Here is a 14,784-nt window from a genome sequence, read left to right on the forward strand (position 1 = left end):
TGTGAGAGAGAGAGAGAGAGAGGGAGAGGGAGAGGGAGAGAGAGGGAGAGGGAGAGGGTGAGAGAGGGAGAGAGAGAGAGAGAGAGAGAGAGAGAGAGAGAGAGAGAGAGAGGAAAAAGCATACAAACCCCATACAGACAGCCCCTATCATCAGGATTAAAGCTGGGTTTCTGGCACTGTGAGGCAGCAACTACCACTATGCCACTGTGCCACCCAAACATCCTTCTTGATCTCAAAATGCCCCAGCATTTTAGTGAATCCCACATTCATTTCTCTATCCTACTAGCCCTTTGCCTGGGATGGAACTGCAGATGCTGTTTGACAACAAAGATAAGACACAAAATAATGCTGGAGTAACTCAGCGGGACAGGCAGCTCGACTGGATGGAAGGAATGGGTGACGTTTCAGGTCGAGAACCTTTTTCAGACTGGTGAATACTGATATTGAAATATTGATGAATGCCAATGCCACGTAATCATTTAGTATCTTGCTTACATACTCTGAATAAGTCACCAAAAGTTACTGAATTTCGATTCCATTAACCAGGGACAGACTGCCTTACATCCTCAAAGCATGCAATAGAGGATGAATTTCTATTGCAAAATATCTTAGAATTATACAATGTTATAGGTCGGGAGGAAGCCTTTCGGCCCATCCTGTGTTGGTAGCACTTTGAAAGAGCTCTCCCATCCTCTTCCCCCCCCCCAACTGTAAGCATTTTCTTTTTAATCCACTCCTTCATTCATAGTTCTATTGAATCTGCTTCCATCAACCTTTCACACACATATCACTTCACAGCTGACTGCATTAAAAATAAAGAGATCTCATTTTTTTTTCAGATGCACAGCTCACAGCTGCATTCAATAATAGATCGGATGTAACCTCGGTATTTTGAAAGTTTCAGAGCTGATCATGACGGTGTTTTGTTTAGTGTAGTTTACTTCAGAGCATGAAAACAGGCCCTTCAGCCCACTGTGTCCACTCTGACCATCGGTTCACATTAGTTCTATGTTATCCCACTTTCGCTTTCAAGAGAAAGAGAGAGAGATAGAGCTCCTAAGGTAGCGGAGTCAAAGGATATGGGGAGAAGGTAGGAACGGGGTACTGATTGTGGATGATCAGCCATGATCACGTTGAATGGCGGTGTTGGCTGGAGCGGCCGAATGGCCTACTCCTGCACCTATTGTCTATTGCATGCATTCCCTACACACTCGCGGCAATTTACAGAGGGCCAATTTAGCTACAAACCCGCACGTCTTTGGGTTGTGGGAGAAAACCGGAGCAACCGGAGAAAACCCATGTGATCACAGGGAGAACGTGCAAACTCCACACACAGACAGCACCGAGGTCACGATCCAACCTGGGTCTCCAACACTGTGTGTACGCAGCTCTACCAGCTGTGTCATTGCGGAAACTCCCTTCTATGCTGGAGCAACTCAGCGGGTCAGACAGCATCTCTGAAATAAAAGGATGGGTGACGTTTTGGTTTGGACCCTTTCTTCAGACAGCACTCTGTGTCTATCTTCAGTATAAACCAGCATGTGCAGTTCTTTTCCACACACTGACTATGGATGCTGTCTGCACAGAGTTTACACGTTCTTCCTGCAACCCTGTGGGTTTTCTTCGGGTGCTCCGGTTTCCTCCTGCAGTCCAAAGACGTGCGGGTTTGTAGATTAATTTGACTTCGGTAAAAATAATAAATTGTCCCTAGTGTTTAGGATAGTGTTAGTGTTCGGGATGATCGCTGGTCGGCGCGGATTCGATGGGTCGACGGCCCGTTTCCGTGCTGTATCTCTGTAGTATAAAGTCTAAAGGAGGTGGTGTTGGGTTTGTTTAAGAGCGTTAGGTATCCAAGAGCCATCCCAGGATGTTGAGAGAGGTTGTAAGAGTCTGAAGGGGGCTTCCTGCTCACCTCTAGCCGGTCCGTCCTCATCAGCTTCTGCGCGGCAGCGGCGGTGTGTACGGGAACGGCGTGGTTTCCCGTGACCATCATGGGCGCATTGGGGAGTATCTCAGCTGGTACCAAGTTCGGGGAGACGGGTCCCAGGTACGGGTTGAAGGCCGTGGCAGGGTTACCCGCGAGGCCCGTTGTCATGGAGAACATCGGCTGAAAGACAAAATACGAGAGAGACAAGAGCTTGGTCACCGAGTCACTTCACGGCCAAGACGGCGAATGGCCTCGGTCCGCCCCTATGACTTATGAACCTATGACTCGCCACGATGGCTAACTCAGGAGCAGGGACAGCAAAGAGGAACAAACTAAGGTAAGGGAGATGGCCAGTGTGACCTCTCCAATGGGTAACAACAAGAATGAAACTCCTAATGCTCTCCAAACAATTCATGGGTCATCAACAGCAATAGTTGAAACACCTCCCAACAGGGCAATGATGCATGAAACCGGGGAGACTTAGTTCAAAGCCTGGTCTTTACTTTACTTTAGAGATACAGTGCAGAAGCAGGCCCTTTGGCCCATCGAGTCCATGCCGACCAGCAATCACCCCGTACACAAGACCTTTTGTTGGTCTCAGGAGGGAATGGGAGCAGCACTACTGATGTCGCAGCAAGCCCCTCACCCTTAACCTCCCCACTCCTAGCACCCAGGGAATGATGGGAGGGCAGGGATGGAAGTTGGTCAGCAAGTACCTGATGCATCCGGAAAAGATCTAGTGAACATGCCAGCCATTTAACATGAAAATGCCTGCCTATTCTCACTTGCTATCAGGGCTAACAAGATGAGGGGCTAGAACATTGAACAGTACAGCACAGGAACCGGCCCTTCGGCCCACAATGTCCGTGCTGGTAGGTAGACAAAAATGCTGAAGAAACTCAGCTGGTGCCGCAGCATCTATGGAACGAGGGAAATAGGCAACGTTTCGGGCCGAAACCCTTCAGTCTGAAGAAGGGTTTCGGCCCGAAACGTTGCCTATTTCGCTCGCTCCATAGATGCTGCTGCACCCGCTGAGTTTCTCCAGCATTTTTTGTCTACCTTCGATTTTCCAGCATCTGCAGTTCCTTCTTAAACAAATGATAACATGGTAGAGAGTTCCTAGTATCAGAGAGATGTGCTTCTACATATTAGTCAGTCGGAGTCTTCATAAGAAATTGTGGGGGAGGGGGGAATATGTTGTGGAGGACAAGGTCATGAATGGATGAGTGAGGATAATGAGTGTAAAATGTGCTTGTTTGTGATCATTGTGACATGCAATTGCCTGTAATTCCCAACTAATCATTGATTTGTCTTTCCCATTGCTACCCCTATCAGCACTCTGGAATATTAACAACATCTAATCTAGTTTATCCACAGCTAATACATTCCCCAAGGACCACCTTCCCTCTACGACTCGCTCATCATTGCGATGACAGATTACATAAAACTCCTTGTGGCAAAAATTATGTTAATTGCTTTTATATTGCCTAAATGTAGATCGAGAAATACTAATTAATAAAATGGCTGATATTCTATCTGCTCTTCATATTGTGGTGAAGATACTTTGGAAAATTTACTTGCAATTTTCATTTGGGTTTGCCAGAAAGGTTTGAGCAATGAATGACCCTCGGACTATCATTAATAAGACCTTACTGGACTTTATCTTGCACTAATCATTATTCCCTTTATCCTGTATTGGTGTACTGTGGACGGCTTGATTGTAATTATGTATAGGCTTTCCGCTGACTGGTTAGCATGCAACAAAAAGTTGCTGTGCCCCGACATACATGGTAATAAACTAAACTGTAACTAATATAACTATAACTGGAGAAGCTGTTCTTCTATAAGCAGAGGTGATTTGATGGGGATGAACAAGATCATAATGGCCTCAGATAGAGGGAAGATTTATCCATCTGTGAAGGGTGCAAGAACTGGAAGAATATCGGAAGGACATTGGAAAACGGGCAGCAAGATGTAAGGAAAATTAACTTTAGACTCAAGACTTTACGTTAGACTTTAAAGATACAGCATAAGGTGAGAGGGGAATGATTTAATTGGGATCTGAGGGGCAACTTTTTCATCCAGAGGATGGTGGGTACAGGGAATGAGCTGCCGGATGAGGTAGTTGATGCTGGTACTATGACAGCATTTAAAAGACATATGGGCAGGTACATGGTTTAGAGGGATATGGGACAAATGTGAGCAGCGGGGACCAGTGTAGATGGGAACTTGGTTGGCACGGGCTAGCTGGCCCTGAAGGGCCGGTTTCTGTGCTGCATGACTAACCAACATTGTCTTCTAAAAGGGAATTGGTTAAATACTTGGATAGGAAATATATAGTTAATAACAGGGAAAGAGTGGGGAGAGGAGTCTGAATTAGATAGTAACGTTCAATAATAGTAGGGAAGGCAAATGCATATATTTCAAGAGGACAAGAATATAAAAACAGGGATGTAATGCTGAGGCTTACTGGTCTGTATTTGGAATATTATCAGTAGTTTTGGGCCCAATATCTGGGAAAGGTTATGCAGGTGTTAGATAGGGCCCAGAGGAAGTTTACGAGAATTATCCCAGAATTGATTGTGTTAACAAATGATGAGCGTTTAACAACATTGGACCTGTACTCGCTGGCCTGGATAGAGTGGATGTGGAGAGGATGTTTCCACTAGTGGGAGTTTCTAGGACAAGAGGCCATAGTCTCGGAATAAAAGGACATCTTTTTATAAAGGAGATGAGGAGGAATTTCTTTCGTCAGAGGGTGGTGAATCTGTGGAATACCTCAGATAGCTATGGCGGCCAACATATTGGGTATTTTTAAAGTACAGATTGAGAGATTCTTGATTAGTAAGGGTGTCAGGGACTAGGGAGAAGGCAGGAGAATGGGGTTGGGAGGGAAAGATAGATCAGCCATGATTGAATGGCGCAGTAGACTTGATGGGCCAAATGGCCTGATTCTGCTCCTATAACTTATGAACGTACGAACCTTCAAACAGCCAGGTGAGGCAGGCGGTCCAGTCTTGACACACTGCAGGAAATTCCTTCAAAGAGACTTCACTGCCCAGAAATTTGTTCGACAAGCCCCTCCCAACCCTCCACCCCACAGCACAAAAATAACTAGTCGGAATAGATGACCATCCCAGTGTATTTACCTCGTTAAACCACCACCCTCGCTGTCCAGCATCCGCCATCTGCCAACACATTAGAAGAACAAATGGGTATTGCTGCAAGCAAGTTCTATCCTGGTTACAACAGCACATTGATGTACGAAGGTTTACGGGGATGTTGCCAGGACTCGAGGGCCTGAGCTACAGGGAGAGGATGAGCAGGCTAGGGCTTCATTCCTTGGAGCGCAGGAGTATGTGGGGCGATCTTATAGAGGTGTACAAAATCATTAGAGGAATAGATCGTGAAAAACGCACACGGTCTTGTGCCCAGAATAGGCCAATCGTGAATCATAGGTTTAAGCTGAGGGGGTGGGGGGGGGGAAGATTTAATAGGAACCTGAGAGGTAACCTGTTTTTACACAAAGGGTGGTAGATGTATGGAACGAGCTGCTGGAGGAGGTAGTTGAGGTAGGTACGATCGCAACGTTTAAGGAACATTTAGACAGGTACAGGAATAGGGTAGATTTAGAGGGACATGGGCCAATCAGGCAGGTGGAACTGGTGAAGATGGGACATATTGGTTCGGTGTGGGTAAGTTGGGCCAAAGTGCCTGTTTCCACACTGAAAAACTCTGTGACTGATCACTGCAGAGCATGCTTGCTAGACATTTGCAAGCCTCCTGTGGACAGGGAGGTTGTCCATGGTGAGGTGAACCATAAGCCTGTGTGACAATGGCTATCAACAATGTCTTTAGCCAAGCTCCTCCAGTTGAGGTGAGAATGGCTGAGTAACCCTTCTTCCACTCTGCTCGAACCCACCCCGTCAGGCAAGTCCATTCTCGAAGTTGGAGAGGGGCTGAGGAGGGAGGGTGTGTGTGGTGAACTAGTGTTGGACTAGATAGCGGCAATTCTTGCACTGCCTTAAGATGGCAAGCTGGGCAGAATATCTTCAAACCAACCGGAAGAGAAAATGTTTGTTCTTCCGGCCTTTACTTAGTTTAGTTTAGTTAAGCTCAGTTTGGTTTAAAGATACAGCATGGATCTTTCTACCCTTCTTGCCAACTAATGACCACCCTGTACTCTAGTTTACTTTCCACTTTACTTTCCACTTTAGACTTTATAGATCAGCGTGGAAACAGGCTCTTCGGCCCATCAAGTCAGCGATCATCCCATACACTAATTCTATCCTGCACACTAGGGACAATTTATAGAAGCCAATTAACCTGTAAACTTGAACGTCTGGAGTGTGGAAGGAAACCGGAGCACCCGGAGGGAACACTCGTTGTCACAGGAAGAACATGCAAAGTCCATACAGACAGCACCTGAGGTCAGGATCGAACCCAGGTCTCTGTTGCTGTAAGGCAGCAACTCTACCGCTGTACAACTGTGGCAAAGACCTAAACCAGGGGGTGGTGCACATTGGTGGCATATCAGAGCAGATACTCTCTTACTGGAGTGGGGGGCAATGGGGATCGCGGGAAACATGCAGGGCTGAGGGCAAGAGGGCGGTGGTGGTGGGGGATGTGGTAGGCTCAAGAGGGTTTCTGCTGGTGCCCACCAGGGGGCAGGAGTGGGCTGTGAAGAGGGCTCCACACGATCCGCTTAGGCAACAATGGACCTCAAGGGCATTGGGCTTCAGAGCCAGCATGGTCATTGGGCTTCAGAGCCAGCAAGGTCATTGCTTGAAGCTGCTATTCCTCAAGATGGAGCAGAACAGGCCAGTCCCATCAACCTGGCCCGTTCAACCCAACAGCAGGTGAGGTGAGAGAGAAGGGGGGGGTGGGGTGGGGCCACTTTGAGACAATGAGGGACCTTGAGGTCAATGGGTTACAGAGTCGGCTTGTTCCTCAAGATATTTCGGAAGGGTTGAGTCCTATCAGCCTGCCCCGTTGAACGCAACGCCAGGTGAGGTGAGAGAGGAGGAGGGAGGGAGAGACTCCGTTCGTTGGAGTCCAAGCCCGAGGGCAGGATCGGGTAACAAATTCCGACATCTCCAAATCCCCCCCCACCCCCCTACCCTTTCACAACCACGACTGCTATCAACCCAAAATGTTCTGTCAGCAACAATCTGACTCAGCTGAACCTAAAGAGAGGGGGAAAAAAATAAGATGTGAAAATATGGGATTGAATGGCGTAATGTAAAGATAGACACAGGCACCCACACACGCACACACACACACACACACACACATGCGTACATGCACACACACACACACATGCGTACATGCACACAAAATCACACGCGTGCACACACATGCATGCAGACGCACACACATGCATGCAGACGCACACACATGCACCCACACACATACCCATACGCACACACACCTTATATATACAGACATCTACAAATGAAGACATCAGCCAAGGCTACATTCAGTCCCATTGCAGGCATGGTTTGAGCATATGGTTTAGCTTTTGATGGGCCAGTACTTGCTGGAGTTTAGGAGGATGAGGGGGTACCTAACTGAAACTTACTGAATGGTAAATGGCCTGGATACGGAGGATAATACCACTCGTGGGAGAGTAAGGACCAGAGGACACAGTCTCAGAATAATTCAACTTTAATTGTCATTGTCAGTGTACAGTACAGAGACAACAAAATGCAGTAGAATGTAATAGGATGTATCTTCAAAAATTAGATAAGGGGGAATTTCTTTAGCCAGAGGATGGTGAATCTGAGGAATTCATTGCCACAGACGGTAGTGAAGGCCAAGTCATTAGGTTTTTTAAAGCGGAGATTGACAAGTTCTTGATTAGAAAGCGTCAAAGGTTATGGGGAGAAGGCAGGAGAATGGGGTTGAGATGGAAAGATAGATCAGCCATGATTGAATGACGGAGTAGACTTGATGGACTGAATGGCCTAATTCTGATCTTGTAACATACGCATAAACTTATGAGCAAATATTCAAAAAGACTTGCCCTGACTCTAACCCCAATTGCTATTCAGGTTAAGTGGTTGCGTTTACTGCATTGTAGTTTCCTTCAAACCTGCCCAGAATGGCCTCAGTGAATGATGCTAGCTCCTGACCCAGTGATCACTGGCTTGCCTTGAGACACAATGGTGATGCCTTGTGTGCTACTGAGGAACAACAACCAAGAACTGGTCAACTTCCTACCTCATACCTGTTTCAACACTATATCCCTAAACTTAACGGAGATGTACGGGGCAAATGTTTTATACAGGCCTGGAATGCGCTGCCAAGGTTGGTGGTGGAGGCAGATACATTAGCTTCTCTTAGGTGGACACATGGAGATGCAGGGATATGGATCATGAGCAGGCAGAAGAAATTAGTTTATCTTGGCATCATGTTCAGTAGGGAAATTGTGGGCTGAAGGGCCTGTTTCTGCACTGTGCTTCTCTATGTTCTATGTTCTATAATATAGGGATTGGTGCGAACTCTAACCTTGTTTTACAAATGGTGAACTATCCAACATTTACTTACTGGACAAGGGCACGGAGAGCATTCTTAAATTCATGACAACGGTCGTGAAAGAAACTGAGGTTCATTTAATCTTTAAGAAAGAACTGCAGATGCTGGAAAATCGAAGGTAGACAAAAATGTTGGAGAAACTCAGCAGGTGAGGCAGCATCTATGGAGCGAAGGAAATAGGCAACGTCTGAAGAAGGGTTTCGGCCCGAAACATTGCCTATTTCCTTCGCTCCATAGATGCTGCCTCACCCGCTGAGTTTCTCCAGCATTTTTGTCTACATTCATTTAATCTTGCAAGGTTTGGAAGAAGATCATTCCATATACCCACCCTGAAGAGTGGAGGGTACATGAAACATATAGAATATAGAAACATATAACATTCTTGAAGGATTGGACAGGGTAGATGCAGGAAAAATGTTCTTGATGTTGGGATTCAGGAGATCATCTGAACATTTAGAACGGAGACGAGGAAACACTTCTTCACACAGAGAGTTGTGAGTCTGTGGAATTCTCTGCCTCAGAGGGCGGGAGAGGCTGGTTCTCTGGATACTTTCAAGAGAGAGCTCGAGAGGGCTCTTAAAGATAGCGGAGTCAGGGGATATGGGGAGAAGGCAGGAACGGGGTACTGATTAGGGATGATCAGCCATGATCACATTGAATGGGGGCGCTGGCTCGAAGGGACGAATGGCCTACTCCTGCACCTATTGTCTTTGTCTGAGATGAGGAAAAATGTCTTCCCCCAGAGAGTTGTGAATCTGTGGAATTCTCTGCCACAGGAGGCCAATTCACTGGATGTTTTCAAGAGAGTTAGATATAGCTCTTAGGACTAACAGAATCAAGGGATATGGGGAGAAAGCAGGAACGGGGTACTGATTTTAGATGCAGCCATAATCATATTGAATGGTTCGAATGGTCGATGGCCTACTCCTGCACCTATTTTTCTATGTTTCCATGAAACAAGTGGCCAGAGGAGATAGTTGAGGTAGGAACAATAACAACACATAGGAGACATTTGGACAGGTAAATGGATAGGAAATGTTTCGAGAGATGTGGGCCAAATGTGGGCAGGTGGTATGTGTAGAGGGGGGAACGTTGGTCAGCATGGGAAAGCTAGGTCAAAGGGCCTGTTTCCATGCTGTATGACTCTAATTCTTATATATCCCATATCCCTCTGAACCTTTTGCTATCCATGTACCCATCGAGAAGTGCAAGAGTTAATATTAAACTGAGGGGCAACTTGGAGGGTGCATGGAATGAGCTGCCAGAGAAGGTAGTTGAGGCAGATGCTTCAACAGCATTTAAAAGATATATACACAGGTACATGGATAGAAAAGGTTTAGAGGGATAACAGGTGGGACTAGCTTAGATTGGGCATCTTGGTCGGCATGGATGAGATGGGCAGAATGGCCTGTTTATGTGCTGTGTGTGCTATGATTCTGTGAAGAACAACAACATGAAACATGAACTCCAACAAGAACTCCAACATGATTTGGAAGCCAGTTCTCTCAGTTAGGGACAGACAGATATTTAATCTGCACAGGAGGCCAGGCAGGAAAAGGGAACTTAAGGACTACCTGATCAGTTGCAAATCTATGCAATGGTGGAGCAGTTTCTAAAGGCTGACTTACCTCTTCCTGCTCCTACTTCTGTTTTTATTTAACTCAATAAATAACGTTGCAATGGAGGCCAACATATTTTTGGATGTTTTAAAAGAACATGGAACCAAGCCAAATGGATGGATTCACCAAACGGAGATGTATGGGGCAAGTTTTTTTAAACAGAGAGAGTTGGATGCCTGGGACGTGCTGCCAAGGGTGGTGGTGGAGGTAGATACATTAGTTGCTTTTACAAGGCTTTTAGACAGGCATATTGATATGCAGGACTGTGGATTATGTGTGGGCAGATGAGTCATAGAGTCAAACAGCAGGCAAACAGACCCTTCGGCACAACTTGCCCATACCGACCAACATGTCCCATCTACACTAGTCCCACCTGCCTACGTTTGGCTCTATCCATGTACTTGTCTAATTGTTTCTTAAACATTGCAATAGTTCCTGCCTCAACTACCTCCTCTGGCAGCTCGTTCCATACACCCACCAACCTTTGTGGAAAAGTTACCCCTCAGATCTTTATTAAATCTTTCCCCCTTCACTTTAAACCTACATCCTTTGGTTCTTAATTCCCCTACTCTGGGCAAGAGACTCTGTGCATTTACCCTATCTATTTCTCTCATGATTTTATACACCGCTATAAGATCACCCCATATCCTCCTGCGCTCTAAGGAAGAGAGTCCCAGCCTGCTCAACCTCTCCCTATAGCTCAGACCCTGGAGTCCTGATCTCAACATCTTCTCTGTACCCTTTCCAACTTGACAACATCTTCCCTGTAATATAGTGCCCAGAACTGAACATGATACTTAAACGCAGACTCACCAATGTCTTATACACCTGCAACATGACCTCCCAACTTCTATATGTGACTTCCAAACTTCAATGAGATTAGCTTGTCTGGGCATCATGTTTAGCTGGGAAATTGGGGGCTGAAGAGTCTGTTCCTGTGCTATACTTTTCTACGTTCTATAATATTGATGGGATTGGTCTGAATTCTGACCTTGTCTTACAACCAGAGAGCAATCTAATATTCACTTATTCAACAGGGGACATGGCAGTGGTCAAAATCAGAGGAAGTCCACAAAGGAATTCCATTCCAAAATTGGGCAGAGATTGGACGGAAAGTTACCTGCAGAGAGAAAGCAGAATAATCCAACTGGCTGGATTGCAGCATGGACTAGATGGACTGAATGGCCTTATTCTACATCATCACTGATTTTGGTCACTCTGTTTAAGGTAGAAAGAATTAGGAGGATGTTGCCATCTGGATTGCAGCATGGACTTGAGGGACTGAGTTATTGTGAGAGGTTGGGCGGGCTGGGACATTTTTTCCTTGGAGTGTAGGAGACTGAGGGGGTGATGTTATAAGTTTATAAGTTCTAGGAGCAGAATTAATCTACTTGGCCCATCAAGTCTACTCCGCCATTCAATCAAGACTGAGCTATCTTTCCCTCTCAACCCCATTCTCCTGCCTTCTCCTCATGACCTCAGACATGTTGGTCAGCGTGAATTTGTGGAATTCATTGCCGCAGATGGAGGCCAAGTCATATCGTTATTTTTAAGGCGGAGATTGAGAGATTCTTGATTAATTAGTGTCATGGGTTATTGGGAGAAGGCAGGAGTAACAATAAACTAAATTAAATAATGTAAATGTGTTGCGAATACTGGCCAATTTTAATGAAGGGCAAAGGACAATGTAAATTCATAAATGGAGAAGGCACTTTGTATTAGTCTGCACCAAGGTTAACTGTACCAACAGGCAAACAGAGAACACAGATAAAATTGCACCGCAGATGCTTTGAGGAATATTAGTAAGGCAGCATCTTGAATTATCTTGGCCTAGCCGATGAACAGCTCCACACATGCTAATTATTTTTTCTGATAAGCTTTGCCGTTGATATTTTCTCTGCAACTCGCCCTTCCCTCCCTTACTTAAGTCACCGGATAACCGGCTTGTTATACAGCCGCACCTGTTTGTGTGATTTGCAAATAAGGGGGAGGGCAAAGAGGATGGGGGAACACAAGAACATACGTAAATAGGACCAAGGGAAGGGCACCACCACTCCAGCATGTCCCATCATTCCCACCGATCTCCCAGTTGCTTAACATTCCAACTCCCCTTCCCATTCCCACACTGACCTTCCTGTCCTGGACCTCCTCCGCTGTTTCTAATTTCAAGTCTCTCCTGCATTCCCTCCCCTCCCTCCTCCACCCTAGTCATCCTACCAGTTCCACTGTTCGCAATCTTGTATCCCTCTTGTTCTTGCACCTTCCCCAGCCAACAATGGGCCATTATGGGCACCACCTTTCCTGAGATCATTTGTTGTCGGCCCTTGTTCTTGCTTTTTCTTACCTCCATATTAATGTTGCCTCCTCCCACCCCTACCTCTACTTTCAGTCTTAAGAGGGGTTGTGCCTAAAACTTCACCTATTCCTTTTCTCCAGAGATATTGCCTGATCCGCTGAGTGGCTCCAGCATTTGTGTCTATCTTTGGTATAAACCACCTTCTGCAGTTCTCACAGCGCCAGAGACCCTGGTTCAATCCTGACCTCAGTCGCTGTCTGTGTGGAGTTTGCACATTCTCCCTGTGACTGTGTAGGCTTCCACTGGATGCTCCAGTTTCTTCCCACATCTCAAAAATGTGCAGGTTGGTTGGCTAATTGCCCTCGTTAAACTGTCCCTATGTGAGTGGTAGAATCTGGGGTTAGTTGAAAGTAACGTGGGAAGATTAAAATAGGATTCATATAAGATTAGTGCAAATAGGTGGCTGATGGTCGGCGCGGACAGGGTGCACTGAAGGGCCTGCTTCTATGCTGTACAGCTCTATGACTAAAGCATAAATAGTCATGTACATTGTAAAATGAATGGCATGTATTAAAATTCACTTGAAAGGAACAGAGAGAGATGGCGAAGATTAGGCAGAGAAATCCGGATCTCAGGGCTGGAGTTTAAATTAGTTTGGTTTAGTTTAATTTATTGTCACATGTACCAAGGTACACTGAAAAGCCTTTTGTACCATGCTAACCTGTCAGCGGAAAGACTATATATGATTACAATCGAGTCATCCACAGTGTACAGAAACATGATAAAGGGAATAACGTTTCGTGCAGGATGAAGTCCAGTAAAGTCTGATTAAAGATGGTCCAAGGGTCTCCGATGAGATAGATCGTAGATCAGGACCGCTCTCTAGTTGGTGATAGAATGGCTCAGTTGCCTGATAACAGCTGGGAAGAAACTGTCCCTGAATCTGGAGGTGTGCGTTTTTAGGCACTTCTGTGCTTATTGCCTGATGGGAGAGGGGAGAAGAGGGAGTGACTGGGGTGAGACTGGTGCTTGATTATGCTGCTGGCCTTGCCGAGGCAGCGTGGAGTGCAGATGGAGTCAATGGAAGGGAGGTTGGTTTGTGTGATGGTCTTAGCTGCGTCCACAATGCCCAGCAACTTCTTGTGTGTGTTGGTTGTGGAGAGTGTGAGAGTTGAGAATGAGGTGGGAATGCAACAGTGGACCTGTGTGAAAGCAGAATAATGCAGATGTTGGAAACCTGAAATAAAATCAGAAGATGCTGGATGTGCTCAGCAGGTCAGGCGACATCTGTGGAGAGAGAAATAGAGTTTCAGCTTATCCTACCCTTGATCAGAAGTTGGAAAAGCTAGAAATAAAACAGGGTTTAAATAGCAAAGAAAGGCAGGACAGGGAAGGGGCAGAGTATGTGAAAAGTGATTGCAATAAGGCAGAGAGCAGGAGAAACTGAATGAAGCAGGTGTGGGTGAAAGAGAGAGAGAGTGAGTGGTGCGTCTGATAGGAAGAGATGAATGAAAGAATGAAATCTAAGATGTAAGTCTCACTCTGGACACTCCCTCTTCTCCCCTCTCCCATCAGGCAAGAGGTACACAAGTTTCAAAACGCATTTCTTCAGAAGGTGGCACAGTGGCGCAGTGATAGTTGCTACCTTACAGCACTAGATACCCTATTTCGACCCTGACCACGGTGCTGTCTGTATGGAGCTTGCACGCTCTTCCTGTGACTACGTGGATTATCTCCGGATGCTATGGTTTCCTCCCACATTCCAAAGATGTGTGGGCTTGCAGCTTAATTGGCTTAGGGAAAAAATAGTAAATTGTCCCTAGTGTGTAGGATAGTATTGGTGTATGGGAATCTCTGATCGGTGCAAACTCGGTGGGCCAGGGGCCTGTTTCCGTGCTGTAAATCGGAAATAAACTAAACTGGCTCAAAAAAAATAAATAAGGCATGCCTTCATCGAATGTCTGATTTCATAGAAGATTCAACCATCTGGTCCATGCCCTCTTTTCGCTGCTACCATCAGGCAGGAGATATAGAAGCCTGAAGTCCCCATTTAATCAGCTTTAGGAAGATATATTTTCCGACAACTATCAGGTTCTTGAACCAACCTGCACAGCCTCTGTGTGGAACATAAAGTGCTAGAGTAACTCAGCGGTCAGGCAGCATCTCCAGAAGACATGGATAGACGACGTTTTGGGTTGGGACCCAAATTGTCACTATTCTGAAGAAAGATCCCCACCCGAAACATCGGCTGTTCATGACTTCTACAGATGATGCCTGACCCGCTGAGTTACTCTAGTACTTTGTTTTTAGTTTAGTTTAGAGATACAGCTGGAAATAGGTCCTCCGGACCAGCAAGTCCACGCTGATCACTAATCCCCGCACATTAACACTATCCTAAACACACT

At 46.0% G+C, this 14,784-nt stretch overlaps 1 protein-coding gene across 13 annotated transcripts in view; it reads right to left on the reverse strand.

Annotated features, from left to right (window-relative positions):
- mbnl1 (muscleblind like splicing regulator 1) overlaps positions 1-14,784 on the reverse strand; it is a 218,529-nt gene that overhangs the window by 34,692 nt on the left and 169,053 nt on the right. For 12 of the 13 annotated variants that reach the window (XM_033031821.1, XM_033031810.1, XM_033031809.1 and 9 more), the window contains 3 exons: positions 7,048-7,113; positions 5,077-5,115; positions 1,913-2,107 (listed from right to left, as the gene is read on the reverse strand). In XM_033031821.1, the coding sequence (XP_032887712.1) occupies positions 1,913-2,107; positions 5,077-5,115; positions 7,048-7,113 (300 nt within the window). The remainder of the gene's footprint in view (positions 1-1,912; positions 2,108-5,076; positions 5,116-7,047; positions 7,114-14,784) is intronic. The other variant, XM_033031816.1, reaches the window with a different exon arrangement.

This window comes from Amblyraja radiata, chromosome 13 (assembly GCF_010909765.2).
Source record: "Amblyraja radiata isolate CabotCenter1 chromosome 13, sAmbRad1.1.pri, whole genome shotgun sequence".
Taxonomy (NCBI): domain Eukaryota; kingdom Metazoa; phylum Chordata; class Chondrichthyes; order Rajiformes; family Rajidae; genus Amblyraja; species Amblyraja radiata.